The 23863-nt window shown below is 31.1% G+C and overlaps 1 protein-coding gene across 2 annotated transcripts; it reads right to left on the reverse strand.

The window, feature by feature from the left end:
* Window positions 1-553: 553 nt before the first annotated feature.
* Window positions 554-23566, reverse strand: LOC132738567 (double zinc ribbon and ankyrin repeat-containing protein 1-like). Of its 2 annotated transcripts, XM_060726076.1 has the most exons (21): window positions 23462-23566; window positions 19715-19845; window positions 17986-18136; window positions 17379-17505; window positions 16724-16820; window positions 16363-16454; window positions 15616-15722; window positions 14955-15072; window positions 13781-13993; window positions 13252-13374; window positions 11724-11744; window positions 8498-8616; window positions 7907-7925; window positions 7422-7620; window positions 6520-6623; window positions 6085-6256; window positions 5572-5654; window positions 5070-5150; window positions 2198-2331; window positions 1878-1952; window positions 554-928 (listed from the first exon to the last, which is right to left on the reverse strand). In XM_060726076.1, the coding sequence occupies exons 2-21, from the start codon at window positions 19821-19823 to the stop codon at window positions 772-774; spliced, it is 2301 nt and encodes a 766-aa protein (XP_060582059.1). In that variant the 5' UTR covers window positions 19824-19845; window positions 23462-23566; the 3' UTR covers window positions 554-771. The 2 variants fall into 2 exon arrangements, with proteins under 2 accessions (XP_060582059.1, XP_060582060.1); XM_060726077.1 differs by lacking the exon at window positions 11724-11744.
* Between the last annotated feature and the right edge of the window lie 297 nt (window positions 23567-23863).

Consider the following 23863-nt stretch of genomic DNA (forward strand, 5'->3'; position numbering starts at 1 on the left):
GCATCTGGATTCTTTATCTAAATGATCCAAAATTAAACCATGTTCCATGATTCAAATCATACCATTTTCCCATGTGTCACATGTTTTTTCCGATGATTATGGTTTTCTCAATTTCCTCATCAGGTTTTTAACTGAACCCTAAATATGTCCAGTCTTGCATTATGACCTACATTCAAATACTATATACTCATGCACCTCGATTCTTTATCTAAATGATCCAAAATCAAATTATACAATATCATTTTTAATGATCCAAATATCATGACTCTGTCCATTGATTAATGAATTTTCTTCTGAAATAGATCTGCGTATTTCTACATTGTTTAGCTAGCCTTGATTATATGAGCCGCGTCATCACAAAACCAACATAATGGTTTTGCGACCAGCATGGATCCAGACCAGCCTGCGCATCCGCGCAGTCTGATCAGGATCCATGCTGTTCGCTATTATTTTCTCTACTTGTAAAAAGGTTGGTAAGAGAACAGCATGGATCCTGATCAGACTGCGCAGGCTGGTCTGGATCCATGCTGTTCACAAACAGACTATGTTGGTTTTGTCATGATGCTTCTAATATATAGTTTATATACAATGTAAATAATATCACATAAAGTTTCACATCTTGGTAAACTTCCTATTATATTAGTATACAAACTTTTGTTACATATGATATATATGTAAGAATGTAAACATATTTTAGCACATCTTTCTTCAATATCACCACTATGGCAGTGTTTTATTTTATCTACATCTAAACTAGTTAATTTTTTAAGTTCAGTACGCTTTACTCTTTGGGCGTATCATTTTATCTAATTGTGACTGCCCAAGAGCGGCAGCAAACTTTTTCACAATGTTTTCATATCCTCCTTTCACAGCAAGGTCATATGGTGACTCCCCTTTGTCATTCTTCATATTTTGGTCTGCTCCATTACTGAAATACAAATCAAGAATCCATACAGTATGTACATCAAAATGTAACACTTGTTAATAAATCACAACTTTATTTTTTAAAGCATACACAATTTTATGTACCAATGTTTCAACTAACATAATTATACATTGACTTAAAGGATGGCAGTCTCCACAAACAAATTCAAAGAAAAAATCCTAAAATGGAAGACAGATCAAATTAATCTCTTGACTTGCTCTTTGTGAACAAACATCACTGACCTGGATGTCTTAATACTATGAAGACAGCATAAACAATTGTTTATAGTAAAATAGGCCGCACGTGTTTAATCATAATATTAACAAAGATAAAATCAATTAAAATCCAACTGTCAATATTCATAAAGAAACTATAAAAAAAGTTTTGATTAGAGAATCTCGATCATTGTATAAAGTGGATTTGTTTGGCTAAGATACTACCAGCCAAAAGTACCAAGTGTAATCCAGCCTAGCAAGAACCACAAAAGTCCTATATAAGTACCAAATCATCATATTCTTTTTATGATATTTTCATGACTACTGCCTCATATTTCAACTTAAATGTATTTCTGAAGTAATGAAATAAAATTGAGCAACAACACAACAATTCACACTTGTATGTAATATATATGTATTTTTGTGTCTGTCAGGGTAGTATTTGTTAGAGCCTTGTTCTGAGGTAGAATATATACAAGTATATATAAAATCATGTATTGTGTTCACCATTCACATGCTGAATCTGGGTAATAGTTTATCTTGCTTTGAAGGAACTTTAATATGACAGCACAAAAAATAGAGTTACCAATAGTATAGAGCGTGGCAACACTATATGAATTTGCATGCAAAACTGGGTCAATACTAGTGGCCAAGAGCTCCAGCAGATTAAGGGTTATCAGATTCATTTATTGAATGAAAATTAATTGTATACACATGACAAGCAAATTGAGTCTTACCTTAATAATTCCTCAACAACCCTTGCATTTGAGGGTCCTACATTTACAGCTTCATGGAGGGCAGTGTTACCCTTACTGAAAAACAGAATATCAATAAAAGTTTATAACACTACTTTTTTTCTAATGATGTTAATTTGAAAATATTTTAAATAATATTTTGTTGGATATGAAATTTGTGGATTGACCTATCCACAAAAACCACAAAAAATAGTGCCCTGGAATAATTATAATGATTTTGCAGTAAGAAAAGGACTCCTGTAGGCTAGCTTATGCCTTTTAAAAACTGGACATAATAAAATGTAAATAGAAAAAAAACTCACATTGTAGAAGGTCCTTTCTTGTCCACATCAGCTCCAGATTTTACCAGAACAGATATACAATCTGCCCATTTATTTTTTGCTGCTATATGTAACGCTGGAATATTATTCTTATTTACACAATTTGGATCTGATCCCTGAAAATACATGAACATCAAACGTTTTATCATAAATTAAAGAAATGACAATGTCTGGTAAAAAATAATGAGTCTCAGCTGACCACAGGACAATTTCCCCCCTATTCTACCATTTTGTCAGTCTGTACAGTCTACGGACTGACAATGTGTATGCAAGACAGTGAGATGGGCATATGAGGGCAAACCTCCTCCTGCTAAGTTGGGGCTTAAAGAAAATTAGTTCCTCTGTCAAAGTTTAAGGCATTTTGCCATGAGACTTATACAACATGTTGAAATTTTACATAAAAACATTTATTGGGTCAGAAACAAGAACTGTCGGAGGACAGTATTGGCTCGACTATTCAAAAATTGTCACAAGGGTGTTTTATTGAGTATAATAATGCTAATTACCTATGGATACATAAAATTGACCGAAAAGGTACAAAGGCTTGTATTAAGATGTTTTATCAAGTAAATCACTGCTTTATTATTATGAATGCATAAAAATGTCCCAAAAAAGGCACAAACTCTTCAGTAGTTATGGAGATAACAGCTTACAAGCAAAACTTTACCATGAATTTCTAAGTTAAAGGGAGAAAAATCAGCCTAAATGCAAGATAGAATTATGGATCTTGGTCAGTGACCTACAATTATGATTCTAAATGCGTATGTGAAGTTTTAAATAAATATCTTTAATAGTTATTGAGATATGTAAAACTTGCATGTAAACATTAACCAAGAGACTAAGTAGAAAAGGGGAGATGAATCAGCCTAAATGCGAGTAGAGTTATGGAACTTGGTCAGTGACATACAGTTATGACTCTCCAATTATGACCCTAAGTACATGAGTAAAGTTTCAAGTAAATATCTTTGAAGACCTTTAACCTTTAACCAAAATTTCTAAGTTTCAAAGGGGCAAATAATTCTGCAAATATTGCAGGCAGAAGAGTTATTCAATTTTGCAAACTGATGTAAATTGTTACCATAAAAAAGTATTGTAAATTTCAATTGAATATCTCAAGCAATAATTGAGATATTTGACTTTACAAAAAAGATTTTAACCAAAATTTCTAAGTTATAAAGGGGCATAATTCTGTAAATATTATAGGCAGAGTTATCCAAGTTGTCAATCTGATGTACATTGTTACTATAAATAAGTATTGTAAGTTTCAATTGAATATCTCAATTAATAATTGAGATATTTGACCTTACAAAAAACTTTAACCAAATTTTCTAAGTTAAAAAGGGGCATAATACTGTAAATATTGTAGCAATTAAATATCTCAAGCAATAATTGAGATATTTGAATTTACAAAATACTTTAACCAACGCAGACGCCGACGCCCGGGCGACTACAATAGCTCTCATATTCTTCAAATAGTCAAGCTAAAAAACTAGTCATAATATGTTAATAGAATAGGTGAGGATGTGAATACAAGACTTTTCATTAAATGGAAATGATGACATTGTCAAATGGTCCTGACTCTTAAGTGAATTATATAAGAAGTTTTTTTTTAATATTTGAGAAACATTTCTATAATTAAGAAAATTCCAGTAAATTCAACCAATCAACTTCTTAGATGCATCTATATATAGGTAACAAAATAAGAGTTAGTTATATTAATTATATTCATGATATATAAGTCAATGAACACTATCTATATCACAACTTGAAATAAAAGCTGTGACTAAATATAGCCCTACATTGAAAATATAAAAATATTCTACTACTTATTGCTTAAGCTAGCTGGAATTGTCTTAACAATTTCACTAATGAGCTACTGTATCGGCTTTCAATATTATTTAAATTTTACACACAGGAAAGTATTGATATTTCTCATTCACCATGTTTTTTGTCTTACTGTATCAGTGCAGCATAATATAAAATCTCTCCTAATGGCTCACATAATAATTATATTCAGATTTCTCTGCAATTAGATGTTAGTTAATGAAGCAATATCACATACTGTAAGTTATCATCAAGGAATAATAAATACCCTTAATTCTGTAAGAGATGAAAACATTCCTTAATTCTAATACTTTAAAAACAACAAGTTTTATATGTTATTTCTATCTTAATGTTTCCTTGAAGCAAAAATTTGGTAATATGACCTTTTCAACTTGATTTGGCATACAACATATTATGTAAGATTAACTGAAAAATCGTAAAGTCAGATACTAAAAAAGATGAAACACTGAGAAACAGTAACAAATGTTGGATAGCGCTCCTTATGTTGTTTAGCCAAGCTATAAAGAATAATGATATTGTCACTTACAGTTAAAGCTTTGGTGATTTAGATAAAGATAATAAAAAACATCATCTTAGTAGTTTTAGAAATCTAGATACTAAAAGGAAGCATTTTCAACCACCAGGTGTCAAAAATACAAAATGATCAAAAGTTGTGCAGACTGTTTTAAGGTACATTTCATCTCATGGAAGCAAACATGTGCTTTCTTATCCATAGGGATACAATTTCAAGATTTTTTTTTTTTTCACATTCTATTGTCCAAGTAAAAATAGGAAGAACTACTGACAGACTATCCATCTAACATGTGAACACTTAATGATTTTTTTACTAACAAAATCTTAGAAGAGTCATAAACTATAATGGGATTGAAGTATTCAATTCAAAGCTAAAGTTTGTCAAGACAATGACAGAGGTCTGCATCATCAATGCTTCATTTTATAACAAAAACCATAAAAGACACAGATTCAGCTATAAAAATATAGATCTATGATTGTATTTTAATATATTAACCTCATCAATAAGTTGTTGAACCTCAGTAGGATCTCCCTCACCAGATGGTCCTATCTCTTTAAGTAGTAACTGGTCTTGTTTCTAGAAAAAAAATATGTTTAATACAATAGCAATATTTCAAAAGCACATGTGATTAGTTTTTTTTTTGCGAGATAAATACATAATTGGTATACACCTTCTGGCTTTTGTAACAACAATTTATAAAGTATGACAAGAAAATAAAATATTAAACTGTGTTTATACTTTCAACAATATTTCAACACTTCAGGCAAAACAGCCACATAAGGCAAAATTGCCACATTCCTTCATACCCATAAAAATTTTATTTGCATATTGATACATATAATGAAAAAAATCCTAAAATTCAAATTTTAAATCCAAATCTCTTCCAAATTCAAATTTAAAAACATTGTCGCTTATTGTGAACTTTTTCTTGTGAACAGGATAACTTAAATTGTTTGTTTAGCTATCTTGTTGATCAAACTTTAGGAAATGTACTTACTGAAACTCTCTTTACTGGTCTTTTCTTCTTGATGATCTTCTTTCCTCCTTTCTTGGGAGATTCCTCAATAATCTCATCATAATCTAACATAAACACAATAATCATAGAATTAAAATGTATTGGAGAATAAACATGGAGAAAAACTTTAAAAATAGAACACAAAAATATAAAAATTAAAAGAATTTAAATGAAGTTTATTTACCGTATGCAGAAGTTCAGAAGCAAGGCTGATGGGTATTTATCAAAGAAAGCTACAATATTTTATAGAAATGAATAAATGAAATAAAAGTAATTCACTAACCCAATCATTGCTAATACTTAAAGAATATAGAAAATACGTGTTTCCTAAAAAGAGTTCATTACAAAATTCAAACAATTTACCACAATATGACAACAAAATCAACCTATAGCTAACAAAATAAATATTATTTATTCCAGGAAACACACAAATCTACTTATACAAATAATAGCCATGATCAATATAAATCTAATAAATAACTAATTTAATTTTACCATCAGAGTCCGTCCTATATGTAGTCATATTGTCCTGCTCTGTGTGGAAACTAAGATAATCTCCGGTAATGCCCAACTTTTTCCCAGCAAACTTATCTTTACCACCTCTCAGGGCAAAGGTCACGGTCAAACTTAACTCATAGCCATCCTCCTGTACTGTTGATGTTAACAACTGTAACAAAAATATGATATGATGATGATATAGCTTACTATATACAAATATTTAACAGAATTGTCTCCCTTTTATATCTGACTTTATCTACAAATTGGTGTCACAATTTCAAGTATAAAAAGAAAAATCTGAAATTTGTTCAAAGTAAAACCAAAGTAATGCTTTAATATAGCAAGAGTAATTTACAGTAGGACAAGTAATTTTCATCTCTATTCTATTTTGTTTGCTTCTTTAACCTCTGAATAATTAAAGATGTTAATTACCTTGCCCATTTTTGGTTCTCCAATCAGTGCTCGAAACTCAGCATCATTCTGGGCATGAGCCTTTACATGTTGACATATATGCTCAACTTGTTTACGCCAGTAACCTGGAAAAAAACCAATGACTCTGTTAATATAGCATTCTTTGTCAATCCAAATAAAAGAAATACATGTAGTGTTTATATCTAGAATTTTCAGGTCTAGAGCACGCACTTTGTCATATAAATCTAGCAATCTTATCTCTAACATAGTAAGTATGCTTTATTTTCAAGTCATAAAAAATGACCTGCATTGTCATAACTATATATTGAACTCCAGTCAAACAATAACTGTCTTTAATCTGTTGACAATTATTTAAATCTGATATTTTTTCGCAATTTTAAAGAAATGCTTATCTTAAAAATGTCTTGACTCAAGACAACAAATCAAACTGTTTATACAAGCATTTCAAACCATCTCCAGGATCACCAGTCATATATCCTGCAGTATATTTCAGTGTATACATGACTGAATCTTACTTCAACTTCTAGATAACACCTAAAGATTTATTCTAGGAAATTACTTTATAATATAAACTGTAGCGCGGGAGTGAATTAAAGCCATTTACAGTATAAAAACAATATTACACTAGTGTTATAACACTTTGATGTGATGTCATTTTCATTATATATAAACATAGCATTGAAACGCGCTATGTTATCGTTACGCTATCGTTGCGTCAATGAAAATTAAATCTTTTTAACAGTTTCCTGTTCTTATTTTATATAAGTGATATTAGAATATTATATTCATGTAGTTTCAATACTAAATTTATTGAACTCATTGAATAAAACAATATTATGCTGGCCAAACTTAGTATTAAACATACACTCATTCAACATCTGCTATATATAATAAATTATTACCTTTTCCAGGACTGACAGCTGTTAACAGTGGTCTCCTGTCTCTCATTTGTCTCTCGTAAGCCAGCTTATCTTCTTCCTTCTCTTTCTCCTTCTCCATACCTCGTGTTGATGGATAGAACAATCCTACTGTCTGGGTGGCTATTGTGTTTGACGGTTTAGGTGGGGCACCAAGTGGGGTACTTACTGGTAACCACTGTGCCTGAGGTTATAAAATTACATATGTCATATATGTGTATCATTTATTGTAAAAGTTAAGGGTTGGTTTGTTAAATTCATTAACAAAGCCATGCAGAAAACTGCACATATACTTGTTTGTCCTACATAAAGATTTCTTGAAAAGGGTGAGAAATATCCATAAAATTTAAAACTTCCATGTATAAAACAGAAACTAATCACATCTCATATTCTTAATTGAAGATCAAGATGTTTAAAAATATGAGTCTTTGTTTTGAATATTATATATTATCAGTAAGTCAATGTCCTACCTCCCTATGGAATCCATTTCTACAAAAGAAAGAAAACAAAATGTAACATGCATGTATTGATTTGTTGTTGTTGTTTATATATTTTAATTATGTTTTTGTCCCCATTTTAGTGGTTCAAATAATGGCAATATTTTTAGTGTTATACACAAAATAATCAAGTTTTTCGTGACATTTTATTCTGTAATCTTAAATCTAAGAATTTCATAAAAAACAACTAAAAACAGATATAAAAAAAAAGATCTGTCATATAACACATTTAGTAATGTTCTTCTCATACAATTAGTTTTTTGCTAAAGTATTCTACAATACATTATCTTTCAATAAATCACATAAAAAATACTATTAAAGGGCATAAGAAATATCTTAAAGTTAGGTGGATTTTTTAAAAATGTATATAAATAATATCTTACAGAGAACTAACAACTGACGTAAAAATAAGTTATATTATAGAAATATGGACTTTTTAGCTAGTGAATATGATGTGATATTGACTGAAAATTATCGCCTCGGTCAACATTTACTTTTAGTACATATCATACCATATTCACTAGCTAACAAGTCAATATCTGTTTTATTACATAATTTTCTTACAATTCATCCACTCGATATGGGGCGTCAATCTTGACTCCACATGATCCGCAAAATGTTGCATAAGGATGGTTATTGGCACGGCACTTGGAACAAGTCAGCGCCGTGGCCGTCACTGCAGGCTATAAGAGAATACAAAAGTAATAAAAATAAAAATAACACAATTAATAGATAAGAACATATACACTAGTACAAATATCTTAACATTTATAAATTATTATTACAGGTACTAAGTAAAATGTTCAACAAAATATTGATTCTTCACAGTAAAATTATTTTTCATATTAAAAGTCTTAAGATTTTATATAATTCTATCATCTATATATAAATCAGTTGTACATTTATCCAGTGGTTATACTGATAAACATGCCAGAAACTCTATAAACAAACTCCCTGCATTTTTTGATACAATATTTAGCATGCTGTCAGTTTTAAATCTACAATGATGACATGCACCAATGAATTGTGCTTGTAAAACACACATGTAACATACTATCTAGATGAAGATCTATATGATTTAAAAACAGAAAATTATTGATAATTCATTTTTAAAGTTAAATTTAACATGCATATAATTTTATTTATTCCTTTTAAATGCTTGAAGCAATAAGGATTTGCCTATGCCTGAATGATATAGCCATGCCTGTCTGCACCTTCATACATTCACATCTGGCTACTTGACTTAGTATTTTTCCATATCCTAACCCCACACATTCACATTGGATAGTTCCAAATTCAAGGAAGGACAAGTCCATTATGAATATTTAGCAGGTACAGGATTAGAAAATGATACATTTTTTTATCTACCATGTAATGTGTCAATGTCTAAACCATGACTACTCTGAATAAGGAAATAGATTTGCCCAGCTGTTAATTTGGAACTGTCCATTTGTAGTTTAATGGATTTCAATGTCAATTAACTAAAATTGAGAAGCTAAAAGTATAGTATATGGTCAGTTTGAATGGATGTGAAGGCTGGCTGGCCTGGCTATATACTGGTATGATAGGCTTGTTATTAGCCCTAACATTCACCATTACTCCAAAAATATATCATTCATGAAATATAGCATGCTTTTTTATTTATGCACATATTGATAATTATTTTAATAAGTATGTCTAAATTATGAAGAATGCGGTAAAGTAATTTTTAATACATGCTTAATGCTTCAGCATACAGTTTCAAAATGCCAATAAAATAGCTAAAAGATGCTAAGTATCATATGAACTTACTTCTGTTCAGCGTTTTTTTACTTCCTATTGATACCAACCAATCAGTAAAAGTTCATATAAACTGGTATTAGAGATTCAAAAATAGAAAACTAAATATCAATATAAAATCAAATTTTTCATTCCAAAAACTTCTCCATTGTCTCCCTACAAAACGTGTGCCTTCTTTAAATTTACATGTACCTGTCAATTTTAACTACTCTTTGATTTCTATGACTTAAATTAGCTCTAAAAACATCATACCATCTTTTAGCTTAATATATTGGGCTTGATGTAAACATAAATAACATAATGTTATAAAGCACTAAATTTTAAACATAGTTATTACAACTTATATGGGCCGTGTCATGACAAAACCAACGTAAAGGGTTGCATCCACGCAGTCTGATCAGGATCCATGCTGTTCGCTTACAGACCCTATAACAAGTAAAGAAACTGCTAGCAAACAGCATGGATCCTGATCAGACTGCGCGGATGCTGGTCGCAAACACATTATGTTGGTTTTGTTGTGACGCGGCTCATATACTTTATACATTTATCGTCTAAATTTAGCATTCAAAACATTCTAGCCATTCCATAAGTAGTTAACAATATATAAATATGAACATTTATGTGAGTTGTCAAGGTAAAATGGACCACGGTAAATTTGTGAACCCTATCGTTTTTTCCCCCAATGATATAACATTCCATTTCCTTTTTTTTATTTCATAACTAGAATTATTATCAGTAACACTTATTGATGCCCTACAATTTTGTATTGACAAAGCTTAAACATGGCCTTAATATAAGAAGAAATGGGGAAATATCCATTCAAACTTTAAGTGACCTTGACTAAAGCAACAATATAGCTCAACCAAAGGTTGAGGTACTATGATTTAAGGAATCCATGTACCTACATATCTAAGAAATCCGTCAATAAAACTGCTAAAAGAAATGTATGCAAGATGAAAGGATGAAGGGAAAGATAAATGGCAATTATATGTTCCACCAAAACATTTTGAGGGCATTAAATACAAGCGTCACAATACTTCTTCCAATTTGAGCAATTTACCAAAGTTGTGGCACTTCTGTTAAATATTTTACAGGATTCTTTGCTTTGTATTGCCATGTTGTCACACAAAATAAAACTGAATCAGTTAACTTTAAAATATACTGTGGCAAAACTTTATTTTGTAGAGTTGCTCTAAAGGAAAATAGAAAAAATGCCTATAATGATAGTAGTGCATTTTTATTATAAGACAGATAAAACAAACATCTGGTCCATTTTACCATGATAAGTCACATTTAGTTAACATAGAACATGAGAACATGTAGACTATCATGCATAAATGTACACACCGCCCAGTCCTGTGGACATAAAAAATACAAAATTGACACAAAATTAGTGGTTCCTGAATAAACACCAAATATAGTCCCACACTGTAACTTCTTGGACTGATGGATTCACAATTATGTCAGTCATAAAGGATTCATAATTCAAATTATGTCAATCATAATGGATTCACAATTATGTCAATCATTAGTTATGGATAGTCAAAACCATGTAAAATCTATGGATTATTTCTGAATCCAAACTACATCCTACATTATCTGTTTTTTTTTTTTTGTTGTTGTTGTTTTTTGTTGTTATTGCTTTTTTGGGTTTTTTTATATTTGTTTTTCATTCATGCAGTTCCCAAAAATATAATAGTCTTTACTGAAAATATTCCACCAGTAATTAAACAAGAAGTAACAATCAAAGAGCTTCAAAGACATGTCACTAAGAATACTGCCATTTGAAAAACAGAAGGAAAATTGTCCAATATTTGGTTTAAAAAGTCTTTAAATCAATTTTTTGTATTTTGTATCAATGGATTAGGTAATATAATTTTCTAGTCATTTCTTTCAAGCTCCGACATACAATAAACCAAGACCAAAATGCACAGGACAAAAAGCACGCTGAGTTTTTTTTTTTTCGCAGATAGAAAAAAAAGACAAAAATTTCTTTCATTAGTACAAGTACCTTTAGGAGTTTCTCAATAACCTGAATCAGTCAATATTATATCTTAAAAACATTGTAAACAAATACATAACGCTCAAAAATACATAACAATCCAAGTTACAAAGTTAATAAAACTTAAAGGAAACCAGTCTCCATAACGGAGCTCTGCTATTGGTCAATTTCAAATCTGTATGATATCAACCAATCAGATGACAAGGCAAATTGGACTGGTACCAAAGTTGTTGTATAACTTAAAACCCTGCACATGTAGTTCAGATAGTTTGTAAAGTATCATAACAAACATCTTGAATTAATATTAATGAAAACCAATGAAAAATATACATATTATTAACAATAAATTTAGGAGATTAAAACCATCCACATTAAAAGCATTTTTCTTCAAGCTTCTCCTAGTTCTTGACATATGATGTGAATTATCAATAAACATGAAAATGATAAACAATTTTTTTATTCTCATGAAAAAAATCAACAAATGATATGCAATTTATAGTTCATCCACAACATTTTACATTCCCATCAACAAGAGCTGCCACTACCATAAAAGTTAAACATTAAATTAAAGTCTGTACAAAATTGATTTATGATAATTTGAAGTTATTATACATTGTTGAGTACAATACTAAATTCTATTGAAGTAACACAGCTGTCAACAAACTGACATGTACTAGAATCTGATTAACAGAGGTTGCAATGTTAAAGTCTAAATCATGTATTGTATTGGTTTTATTTAGATCTTCAAGTACATACATAACAGTCAATGCACACAAATACATATTGTTTCGAGTAAGAATTGTAGATGTACCTTAATGGGAACACAGCTGTCCAACCTATATTGACTGGTACCAAATTTTAATTACTAATATAGTTCAGTGTTTTGTATCTAACTAATTTTGAATTTATATATGAAAACAATAAGAATATAATTTTAACAATAAATTAGGATTAAAATCAATAAAGATTTTTTTCAAGGTTATACCACTACAATTGTTCATAAAATAATAACTGAAAATATAAAAATACTATGAAATAAGATCAACAAGATATCAATAAGTTCATAATCATTGCATTCCATCACAAGACTGCTGCTATGTAAACATAAACTTACTTACAAACTTGTGATTTAATAATTGACTATATACTTTGATACATTAATTCTCGAAGGAACACATGTCCAACCTTGACAAGGGGGCATCTGATATTTAATGAGCTGTGAAAGTTCAATAATATACAGTATTTCAACGAGATATTATTGACCCGTTTATATCACATCATCATTTTTTTCACATTTGACAACCTTTGTTTTTCATGAAGTACAATAAGGATTTAATAGAGATTTTTTGGACTCTGAAAATGAAATGAGGCTACACGGGATACAATATGCAATTGATATGGACTTTTTGGACTCTGGAAATGAAAAACGAGGCTAAATTGATAAGACTGGATATAACAATTATTTCTATTGGATCATCACATGGTGTAAACACATTGGTTATAATTTATAAGATGTGAAATAAAGGTTTATAATCACCTTGGCTCCACACCAGTCACAAAATCTGGCTTCTCCTCTGTTCACACGGTTACATTTTGTACATTTTAGATACTTCTTATCAAGGCCTGTGATAGGTGGGGCAGACTGTCCTATATATGCTGGCTGAAAAAAAATATAACAACAAACATACAGTATTTCAGAATATCTATTAATAGAAAATTATGATAATTTCAGGCTCAAGTGTAAGTACGGCTGGAAAAAAGTAAATGTTTACTATATCAAAACAATTATGATAAGAAAATTATGACTGCGAATTCTTGGATATCAAAATTCAAGTATGAATATCAAGCAAATATAAGGAATTATATATCAACATGTACAAGAAATACTGGTTGCAACAAGTAATTAAACACACCATAGAATTGTACATGGTTTTAAAGGAGTATTTTGTTTCATATACCATAATAAAAAATAATTGACTTTGCAGTATATGTAATTAAGATAGATGTATAGTTTAATTAAACACAGTTGCCTGTATAATAATTCCTTCATCAAAACATAAACATACCCTCATTTGAGCTGAAGTTGGTAGTTTTGTATCACAGGTTATACATTGAGAAAGGTTAGCCGGGTTTCCAGTGCCACACAGTGTGCATACAACCTTCTCTGCCAGTCTGATGCTGGCCTGGGGCTGGTTCTGGTTGGGGATTGGACCCTCACAGACAACACAGGTGGATGTGTTGAATGGCACCAAGGTCTTACAGTATACACATGTACCCATCTATAAAATACATAATACTTCATATAAAACATATAATTCATTGAAAAATATAAATTTTTGGAATGTAAAAGTTTCACAGTATTTAAATAACGTAATGTAATAGAGAGATCAAAACAAAAGGTAGCACTTTCAATTACAAATGTACCACTATTTTTCCTGTTTTATAAAAATCGAAACAAATGACACAGGTACTGGTAGTTCTGATAGAGCATAGGTACAAGGTACTTTAGAGCATAATTTTGTCAGTCATAGTCCAACAGTTTGCTGTCATTAGTTCAAATGACACCAAAAACAAACTTTCTCTGCATTGACCATTGTCACATATACATTTTATATGAATATTTGACAAAAGATTTTCACTAACTTATTCTTAGGATGATAAAAACAGATGGTTTATACACATTTTTTTTTGGTTTGACTGTGTGCGGAGCTATAAGCTTATAAACACACTTTCTAATCTGTTCCTGGAACCAAACCAGTACTGAGCAATGAGTGTAAAGTATCTTGCTTAAGGAAACAACGACTTGCCCCTGATTGGGTTTGATTTTGGTTGTTAGTTTTTGGGTTTTACATCACACCGACACAGTATAGGTCATTCGGCGACGTTCCAGCTTTACTGGTGGAGGAAGACCTCAAATGCCCTTCCGTGCACTATTTGAGGCACCTGAGTAGAACCACCGTCGTTCCGTAAGCTAGCTGGATTGATTCCTCACATGAAAGAACCCAAAGTCCCTTTTGGGATTCAAACCCACAGCGGTGAGGGGCAAGTGGTTTGAAGTCAACGACCTTAACCACTCGGCCACGGACGTCCCCGATTGGGTTTGAACCCATGTGACTAGAGATCATTAGATTACTAGTCTCATGTTATATCACTTGGCCATGCCGTCACTTTTAAAAACAGATTGGATGACACAAAATAACATCCTATAATCTTATGATATTTCATAGTTTTTATTTTTACCTGTCCAGGTTCAGGTGGCGGGATTCGTGTCTGAGGTATTGCTGCTACAGAATTACCACATGTATTACAGAATCTTGCGTAGGGATCTGAGGGCCGATCTGCAAAGCAATACACACACCTGGAAAAAAACAAAGTGTGTCAATAAACTGGATATGTCAACAAAATTTGGATGATTGTTTAGTCTAACTCTTAACAGAAAGAAGTCTGTGAATATCTAAATGTCATATAAATATACCTTAGAAATTAATTAAAATATTCACAAAACAAGATAGACTTTCACCTACAATATTAAGGCGATTTTTTGCATTTTTGCTAATTTTTGTTTTTGTCTGCATTCCAAATCAAATGTGTCTGTAGATGCTTAATATTTGACTTGGTATTACATGATTTATAAATGTCACTACGAAAGTGTCTCAAGTTAAAACTAGAAATATTTTTTTCAGAAAATATTTATGTAAACAACCTAAGGCTTTCTCCATTTTTCATGACCTTTATGGTGTTTATTTTTGCCTCAAAATGTTACAATTACTAAAATTTCAAATTCAGTTCATAGTACACCAAATCTACAATATCTCATTGTTCACATAGTATTGTGGACTGACTGGGTCACCACTGGCCTTATTATAACTGTAATTAAATAGTATTTAACGTAATAAATTACTTGAGAAAATCTGTTTCTCTCTGTAACCTCATAGCTTGTGTTGTATTATCTGGCAGGTGACGGTGCCTCGATGGGCTAGATGTACGTTCTGTACGATTTGACAATGGCTGAAATAAATACAAGTGCAACATTTTACATTCAAATGAAATGTTTGTGTATAATGCCAATATACTATCAAACCTTTGCTTATTGAATAAAAACATAATATAAAAAGACTTTTTACTAAAATTGCATTCCTTTAGTTTTACCATTTAAAAAAAAAAAGATAGCAAAGAAAGAATGAATAAATTCTTCATCTATTTATAGATTGAAATACAATTTTCAACAAACAAAAATTATATGTGATCAAATTAATAAAAGAGGGTTGTGAATATGATCAATGCTGCAACTTGACTATTTTTATTGCGAGCTATAAATAACTTTCTATCCTTAAACCTCATTTTCAGGTAAAACAGGTTCCTAATGCTTTTCATAACACACTTAGCATGGAATACATTTTTTTTTTCCCAATCATAATGTATATATCAATCAAGTCCTATATACAAACATATCAACATATATATCAAACAAATCATATACATTATGTCATTATATCACATTGCATAATGATTAAACAGTTAACACATATACACGTAATTAATAAGATTAATATCTTTATCATACATTTAGTTTACAAAAGGAAGAAAGTAAGAATAGAATACACAGTATAAGAGAAAGTGTAAACCAAATGTCTAAGACATCACTTACATAACTTCTATCCGGTGAACGGTCTTGTCTGGTGTTCAAAAACCGGGTTCCGGTTCCTGGCTGCCTGTAGTTACTTCCCTTTACATCCATGTCTGAAATAAAAAAACACATAATCAGCATTCCCCGACAGTGATTTAGCTTTCCAGAAAGTCATGTAAGAGCATAAATTAACTCCTATTAAATTCTAATATGTAAGAGTTAAACCTTTTCTGTCCTAAGGTGACAAATTATGAACTTGAAAAATGCATTATTACACAGCAAAACATTCAAAATTGACATTTTTTTCTTAAAAGAACTTTTGCTCTAAAAACTAGTATCTTTTAGTATATATGTAATAATATCAAGGAAATTTTTACATTACCTGCCATTCTATTGGTCATGTTTCTAGCTGTTGAAACATCAGTCCAAGCTGACCTTGAGGACATCATCAAGTTCTTCTGTGCTCTCTTCACATTTAACTGTAACATACATATGCATGATAATATTATAATGAATTATTCATAATTTATATAAATAATAAAAATGTTATATGTAAGTTCAAGTGTGTGTTAAGTTACATCTATATAAATTGTTTATTAAATGATTAAATTTTCATGAAATGTAAGTTTATCAAATACATAATTTAATATCACAAAATATTATACAAAAAAGCTACATGCTTTAAGTTTGATGAAAATATTTGACAAAAAAATACCTAATTAACAAAATTTCTTATAGCTATCAAATATGGCACTGGAAACATTACCTTCAATAACAATATTTCTTAAACACTGAGAATATAATTAAGAAGAGTTGTAACATTTCATACTTATGCAAAACTGTCTCAAAATCTGGTTCCATGTATGATTTTGGTTGTAATATAAATTTGGAAATCTTTCAGAGATATCTCAATATTTTCTTACTACTTGTTCCCTATCACATTCAAACAGTATTTGAGAAATAACAAATTTCAATATGAATGGATGAGCTTGCTACTTTAAAAGTAAGGTATTAAGAAATTTTGAATCAGCTTCTACCATTGTTTTCTCTTTTTCAAGGTCATCTCTAAACTCTAGGTCATCATCTTCTGGTGGCATGGCAGGCTGGGCCACATAGTCAACTTCAAATACCTTGGTTACAACATTAGACTCCCTAATACCATCTCTGAAAAATACAACATTTATCATAACTTTTTAAAAAATTAACATAATGTGATTGGTAGTGTCTCTTTCATTTTAGAGAATAATGTTTAATGTTACAATTTTTATGCAAAAATATCTCATCACTTTTCAATTTATTTTCTAACTGTAATATGCCAGACAGCACTTTTATACTTTTTTACCTACACTGTCAATGTGGTTGGAATATTGTTCAGTTTGGAACATATTTATATTGTGATGTCTATGGAAACTTTCAAGTTTTATTGCTGGAGGAAACCTCTAGAAAACTTTGCATTACTTATGGTACAAGCATTTTCCTGAAACACACATTCTTCATTTAGCATGTATTATTAATCAGTTCATCAAAAGAAAGAATTCACCAACCCTGCTGCCATTGAGTGGACAATATCTTGGCCAACATAAATATGCATATTCACTGTTTAAATAATGTAATAGTTCTAGTAAAACTTTTGATAGTACTTACGCTCCAACTGCCATTGCTTTCAAGGTTTGTTTACCAGCTGGTAATGTAAATGGTCCTTGATATTCCATCGTATATTTAGCTTGTCCAACCTTAGGGAATGGATCTGGTTTCGTCCCATTGATTGTGTAATAAATACGGGCCCCATTACTTTCTGTAAATATAGTACTTAAAAATTCATAAAATGGCTTTTATTCACAACTGAATTCTATTATACATGTTCAAATTACTCATTTCTGCAACATTTTTCATTCCACCATGATGGGTCATCTTGAAGGTTCTCCTTTTACTCATTTTTAGGAATTTGTTTTATTTCATTCATTCTATAGTATGCTATATACTGATATTTCTGATTTTGTACCATGAAGTGTTCTCCTTTTAAATTTGTATGGATGAACTGTTGTTATTTTCTGGAGCTTTATGAACACAAAATATTTTAAATTAAGCATCCAAAAGAAGCAAACTGCGCATAAAAAGCATCTGTTAGTTGGTGTTCTTTTTATGATACTGGTAAAATATAATGCATTACTTAAATGCAACTAGCACACAATGATTACAAACATAATTTTTGTTGAATACCACTTGTATTTAAACAGTCTTATTTGATGTTTACTTTAAATGATGGGCAAATAATTACATAGCTTAATTTACTGTTTACATATCACATTTGAAAAAATGGACAGGTTGTGACAAGATGGTTTAGGGCATAATATTGTAACAGTTATATATTATATGTAGGTTTTCTATTGTCAATATAACTTAAAATGAAACAAATACAGGCAAAGAGTCAGTAAAATTTGTCTAACCTATACATCAGCAACTAGCATTCTGGTACTTTCACAAGACAAATTCAGATATAAATTACATCTCAGTAACTTAATTATGGCAACTTTACAAAGAAAAAAACAATCCAGATTGATGTTTAAACTTAATTAGCTTTTAAGTTTTTCTTGATGGGCTTGACAAAAAAGGGAGATGGATATGAAATACACAAGTAGTAGTCTCATTAACTTAAAATCTGTCCATTATTATTTTAAGAGGTATTAAAACCAAAAATCTAAAATTAAGCAGTCAACAGTAAAGTGGCTGGTAAAAATGCTAGCCAGCCATTATGGTGGTGGTATGTACAAGTCAACATCAAAGTAAAAACTAGATGTATATATATGTAAATAAATAAATGAATGATTTTGATATTATTGCCCTTATTATTGATCATTTTTACCTTCTCTATAGTGAGTAATTACAGAGAGTATCTGCCAACATTCTCCAATAATTTACCTGTGTTTTCACATTCTGTCATTATCTCCAATAATCACTGGGCTATCAATAATTAATGTGAAATAACCTGTATTTGCTCACCTGGGTTTTAGTTAAATGATACAAAGATAAACCTGTCTTGAACTTGACAAGAATGTTCAATGACATAGATACAGAAATTAGAGTTTATAAGATGTGCTGGCAGTGATTTTTCTCACTTAATTGGGAAGAGTTTATTTTAGGAAGAATAATCACTAAAATTGCTGATTTGGGAAGTAAAAAAGCTGGTTTCAGTTCAGAGTTTTGGGAGAACTGTACGATTTTAAAGAAAATTTCAATTGGGAATCTAAGGCCTTTTTTCGGAGTCTATTATATTAGTAGGAAAATCACTGGCTGGTTGATCTTGGTTTATACTTGTTGCATGGGGCACAATCAGTTGCCACAAACAGACTAAGGGTTAATATAATATACATACCTGTACTCAGTTCAATCTTTGTATTAGAATCAATAGAAGATTTTGGTTTCCCTGGTATTGGTGGCCTCAAAGGAAAAATTGTTGGCACAGCAATGGAACCAGCAGTCATCTTGATAGACTATGGCTCAAACCTGTAATATATACATGAAATAAATGATAAGGAACTGTTTTTCTATAAGCTGCATCAATTCTTTTCACAATACAATACAGTTTATTTGCTTTTCAAATCACAAATGTGTCTAGTATAATTAAGACAAACTTGTAGGAAACAGGTTAATGTGTCAATGTTTAATGATAACTGAGGGACTTATCAAATTATTCCAATTATAACTTGTAATTATGAATTTTATTGATTCTAATTGGCTAATGCACAATAAAAATTAAAATAGGGGTGAGATTTTGAGTTTTCAAAGCCATCAGAATATGGTTTTTAAAGCCATCAAAATATAGTATCATATAGCTTTTTGATAGCTGTGAAAACTTTGATACTGGTATTATAAATAGACAGTGTGCAGAGCATTTTTAACTATTGAAAACAAAACAAGTGAACTTCATCTGAGTTAATCCAACACCAACAATGCATTATTATAATTAAATTCCTTTTTAAAATTGCTACACAATTAAGCTTGTACCAGACCAATGAAGTACGTTTTTTAGAGTATAGACAAACTATTGATTCACTCTCCACTAAACATCACCATGCAATAATTGTTAAAGATATAACACTTTTTTTTGGTGAAGCTGACTTTTCTTTGATCTTGAAAGCAAAATGGGAATACAAAGCAGAAAATTCTTCCAGACTCCCTTGCAGAGAGCCCTTTACAATTTTTTTTATCTTAAATAGATAGATCAATTGGCAACTTGAATAAAAGGCACAGTATAGTACATAGAAGAAACATCACTTAAACAGTACCATTATGTCAGTAAATTATAAGAAAAAAAGGCCTTGGCCATAACTTGCACAAGCACAACTAACAAAACTCATTCAACTCAATATTTCAACTGAAAAGAAAAAAATTAGTGGTTTCTTTACACTAAAACCAATATTGACAAAGTTGAGATGATGAAGATTACTACCGTCTCCCCAGTGTCGCAGCCATCAGAGAGAACTGGGCTGGCAAGCCCTTTAACATAGCAGGCTGGACTGTAGGCTCATCATGTTTTATAAGATACATCATAACCTAGTTGTAACTGATCTCACACCATATGTCCATTTCCAACAGATCAACCAGACATATGCACCCCTTATCCCTATGTGTAATACAGGTTTCCTACAAGTAACATAAATACTCTTTCTTCCCTCATAGAATTGTACTATGGAATAAACTCCCTAGCTACATTGCCACCCTGCCCAAATTAAGTCAGTTCATAGGGGAAGTACCACTGCAATACTTGTCTTGCTCCCAGTGTTTTTAATTATTTTATCCTTTATCTTATCATTTCACTAATAACATTTTAATAATGACTAGAATACATTTTCAGTCTCACCTTCCTAGCATGTTTATAATGCTTGGACTATTTTGTTTTTCTTTCACCTTTTACCCGTTTACTAACAATCTGATGTGCACTTTATTCCTGCCTGTAACACTCGCAAGGGGGGTTGGCATTATTCAAAGTTAGATAGATAAACAGGAGCATATTTCTGTGTAAAGGGCTATATTTATTCAAATCATTTTAGTCACAAGTCCCACAAAAAAAATGAGAAAACAGGACAATGATGGGATTAGCGGACTGCATCTGTTTGGGAACGTAAAAGGACCACTTGTGGTATATAATTCTACAGTTTGTAACCATTAAACGGTATATTTCACCTTTTTTCTTAACACTAACTACTTTGAGTGATGCAGTATCAGGGATTTTTTCCAGGATTTTGGGAACATGACCCATACCCATGGAATTGGGAATTTCAGCGGTGTTTTGTTAAAAATTGGGAAAAAATGCATGACTGAAATTTTGCAGTGATTAAATGGATGCAAACAATTACTGTCTAGGATGGCATCTTCAAACATTTAAGCACTATTACAGTGAAGAAGCCCTTATTTGCAAAGATTTTAGAATTTTTATTCAATATTTTTATTTTGTAACTTTCAATTGGGAATTTTTTCCTGTGGATTGGGAAAATAATATACTATTTTCAATTGGGAATATGACCCAATAACGGCTATAAAATAAGCCAAAAAAAATCCCTGAGTATCAATGAATAGATTGCTGATTATACTGTATGATATATCCCGGTGTAACCTAAATTCGGCTATATAAGAACAAATGTCAATGGCATTTTCAATAAACTACAGTAATCTATAATAATACTTGATATAATTTTACTACAACTATTTAAAAGTTACTTTAAGTTGATTTCTAACAATGTAATCGTTCAGCGGTTGCCAAATATAAAGAAATATGGCTGATGTAAAATCTTACTATGATCTGAAAACGTCACATAAATTCGGCGATTCTGATTAGTTGCAGTAAATTTTTAATTTTGGCGGGATTGTGACGTTATATGTTGACCTAGATCAGCAGTAAAAATAGTAAGATAACAGATGGAGACTGTCAAACTGATTAAGCAACAATATCAATCAAAAAGAGGAAAGTATAGATAAACTTGAAATTGCGTCAGGTAAAACACACAATTTTCTCCATGTCATACACAATTTTTAATGTTTACCAGCCGTAGCTCCATCTTTAGTGCAGGAAATCACTCGAGTTGTAAAAATACACCGTGGGACATAAATATGATTGACCTTTACCTCTGAAATCTCACGTGAATGACGAAAAACAAAACATCGCCGAATTTAGGAGAACGCTGATTTTGGGTTACGGTAGGATATGATTTTAACTAAATATCCCTGGATAATGCATAAAAATTAAGACAACAAAGTCGAGCATTATCTATTATTTAATGATGTGACAAGTGTATAATTCCCTCAACAAAACCAAACTGCTTTGAATGAAGACATGAAAGATGACAGGTACTACTAAAGGTATGCAATATTGTCAACATCATTTAACATGTTGGCATTATTCAAAGATAGATAGATAAACAGGAGCATATTTCTGTGTAAAGGGCTATATTTATTCAAATCATTTTAGTCACAAGTCACACAATAAAATGAGAAAACAGGACATTCATGTCACGTCCAAAGCCAGACTCTTATCGCCTTATGGGCCCAGCTACAAGTACCCACTAGTGATATCCAAGGCTGTGCCGGCAGCGGCCACCGTAACCGGAGAGGTTTGGGTTGAAGAGGCGAAATATAGCTGGCCATACTTTTTGTCTATATCTCTACCTTTGTACTATCCAACCTCTTCTAACTTTCTATCATTTCTTGTATATTTCTTTTTTTTGACCTAGCACCACCCGTCGCGTCATAATCAAGTGTGATTGCACCGACGTACAATGTAGATGTAGATGTAGACATGAACAGATGTGAGATGAACTTTTACTTTACATTACTGGAGTTGAGGTCGCAAGACGTCAGCATCGTCTTCTATAACCCCCCCCCCCCCATGGCTTTGTACCCAGTTCTGATCCGGTATGGTGGTATACTGTGTTGCTCCCATGAATTTGTCCAACCTGTTTTTAAAGCTATAAAGTGAAGGAGCATTCACAACCAATTTCATTTTATTGACATTTTTGTAACACCATGTTCAATGATTTTCTGTAGTTTACAGGATTCTGACATTCCTTTTAAAATATCATAATATTAAACACGTGTAATATGACGTACAACAAACTATACTTACTGAAATATAACGATTAAACATCCAAACAAAAATTATTTTTGACACAAGTCGGTAAATTGACGATGTGTTCGGGCACCTGCATAGCAACCCCGGGAAATGTAACGCGTATTTTCATTGGTTATAACAAGATTAAACTTGCGAAAAGTTTTACAATTAACGAAAATGAACTTAAAGTCTATAAAAAATTTGAACATTTTAGACAACCAGGCATTTTATTTATTATATGATCTATAAGAAGAAATGAATTTGTTTATACATTACTTGGAGCTTTTTATTCTTACTGATAAAAATATAATACGGAATAATGTTCTTGACTGTACTGTAGTCTTTAATAATGGATGGCATTGAATAACCCAGACCTAGAATCTATACTAAAATCTGCATTATAAGTATCTGCGGCTA

The sequence above is a fragment of the Ruditapes philippinarum genome, unplaced genomic scaffold (assembly GCF_026571515.1).
Source record: "Ruditapes philippinarum isolate M1 unplaced genomic scaffold, ASM2657151v2 ctg298_1_1_1_1, whole genome shotgun sequence".
Lineage (NCBI taxonomy): Eukaryota > Metazoa > Mollusca > Bivalvia > Venerida > Veneridae > Ruditapes > Ruditapes philippinarum.

Bases quoted from the DNA above. Each gene is read 5' to 3' on its own strand.
- LOC132738567 (XM_060726076.1), bottom strand. From the start codon at position 19,823: ATGACTGCTGGTTCCATTGCTGTGCCAACAATTTTTCCTTTGAGGCCA. The intron at 17,506-17,985 runs GTAAGTACTATC...TGTATTTTTCAG, and splicing joins AAAGCAATGGCAGTTGGAGC to AGATGGTATTAGGGAGTCTA. The intron at 1,953-2,197 runs GTGAGTTTTTTT...TCTGTTTTTCAG, and splicing joins AAGAAAGGACCTTCTACAAT to TAAGGGTAACACTGCCCTCC.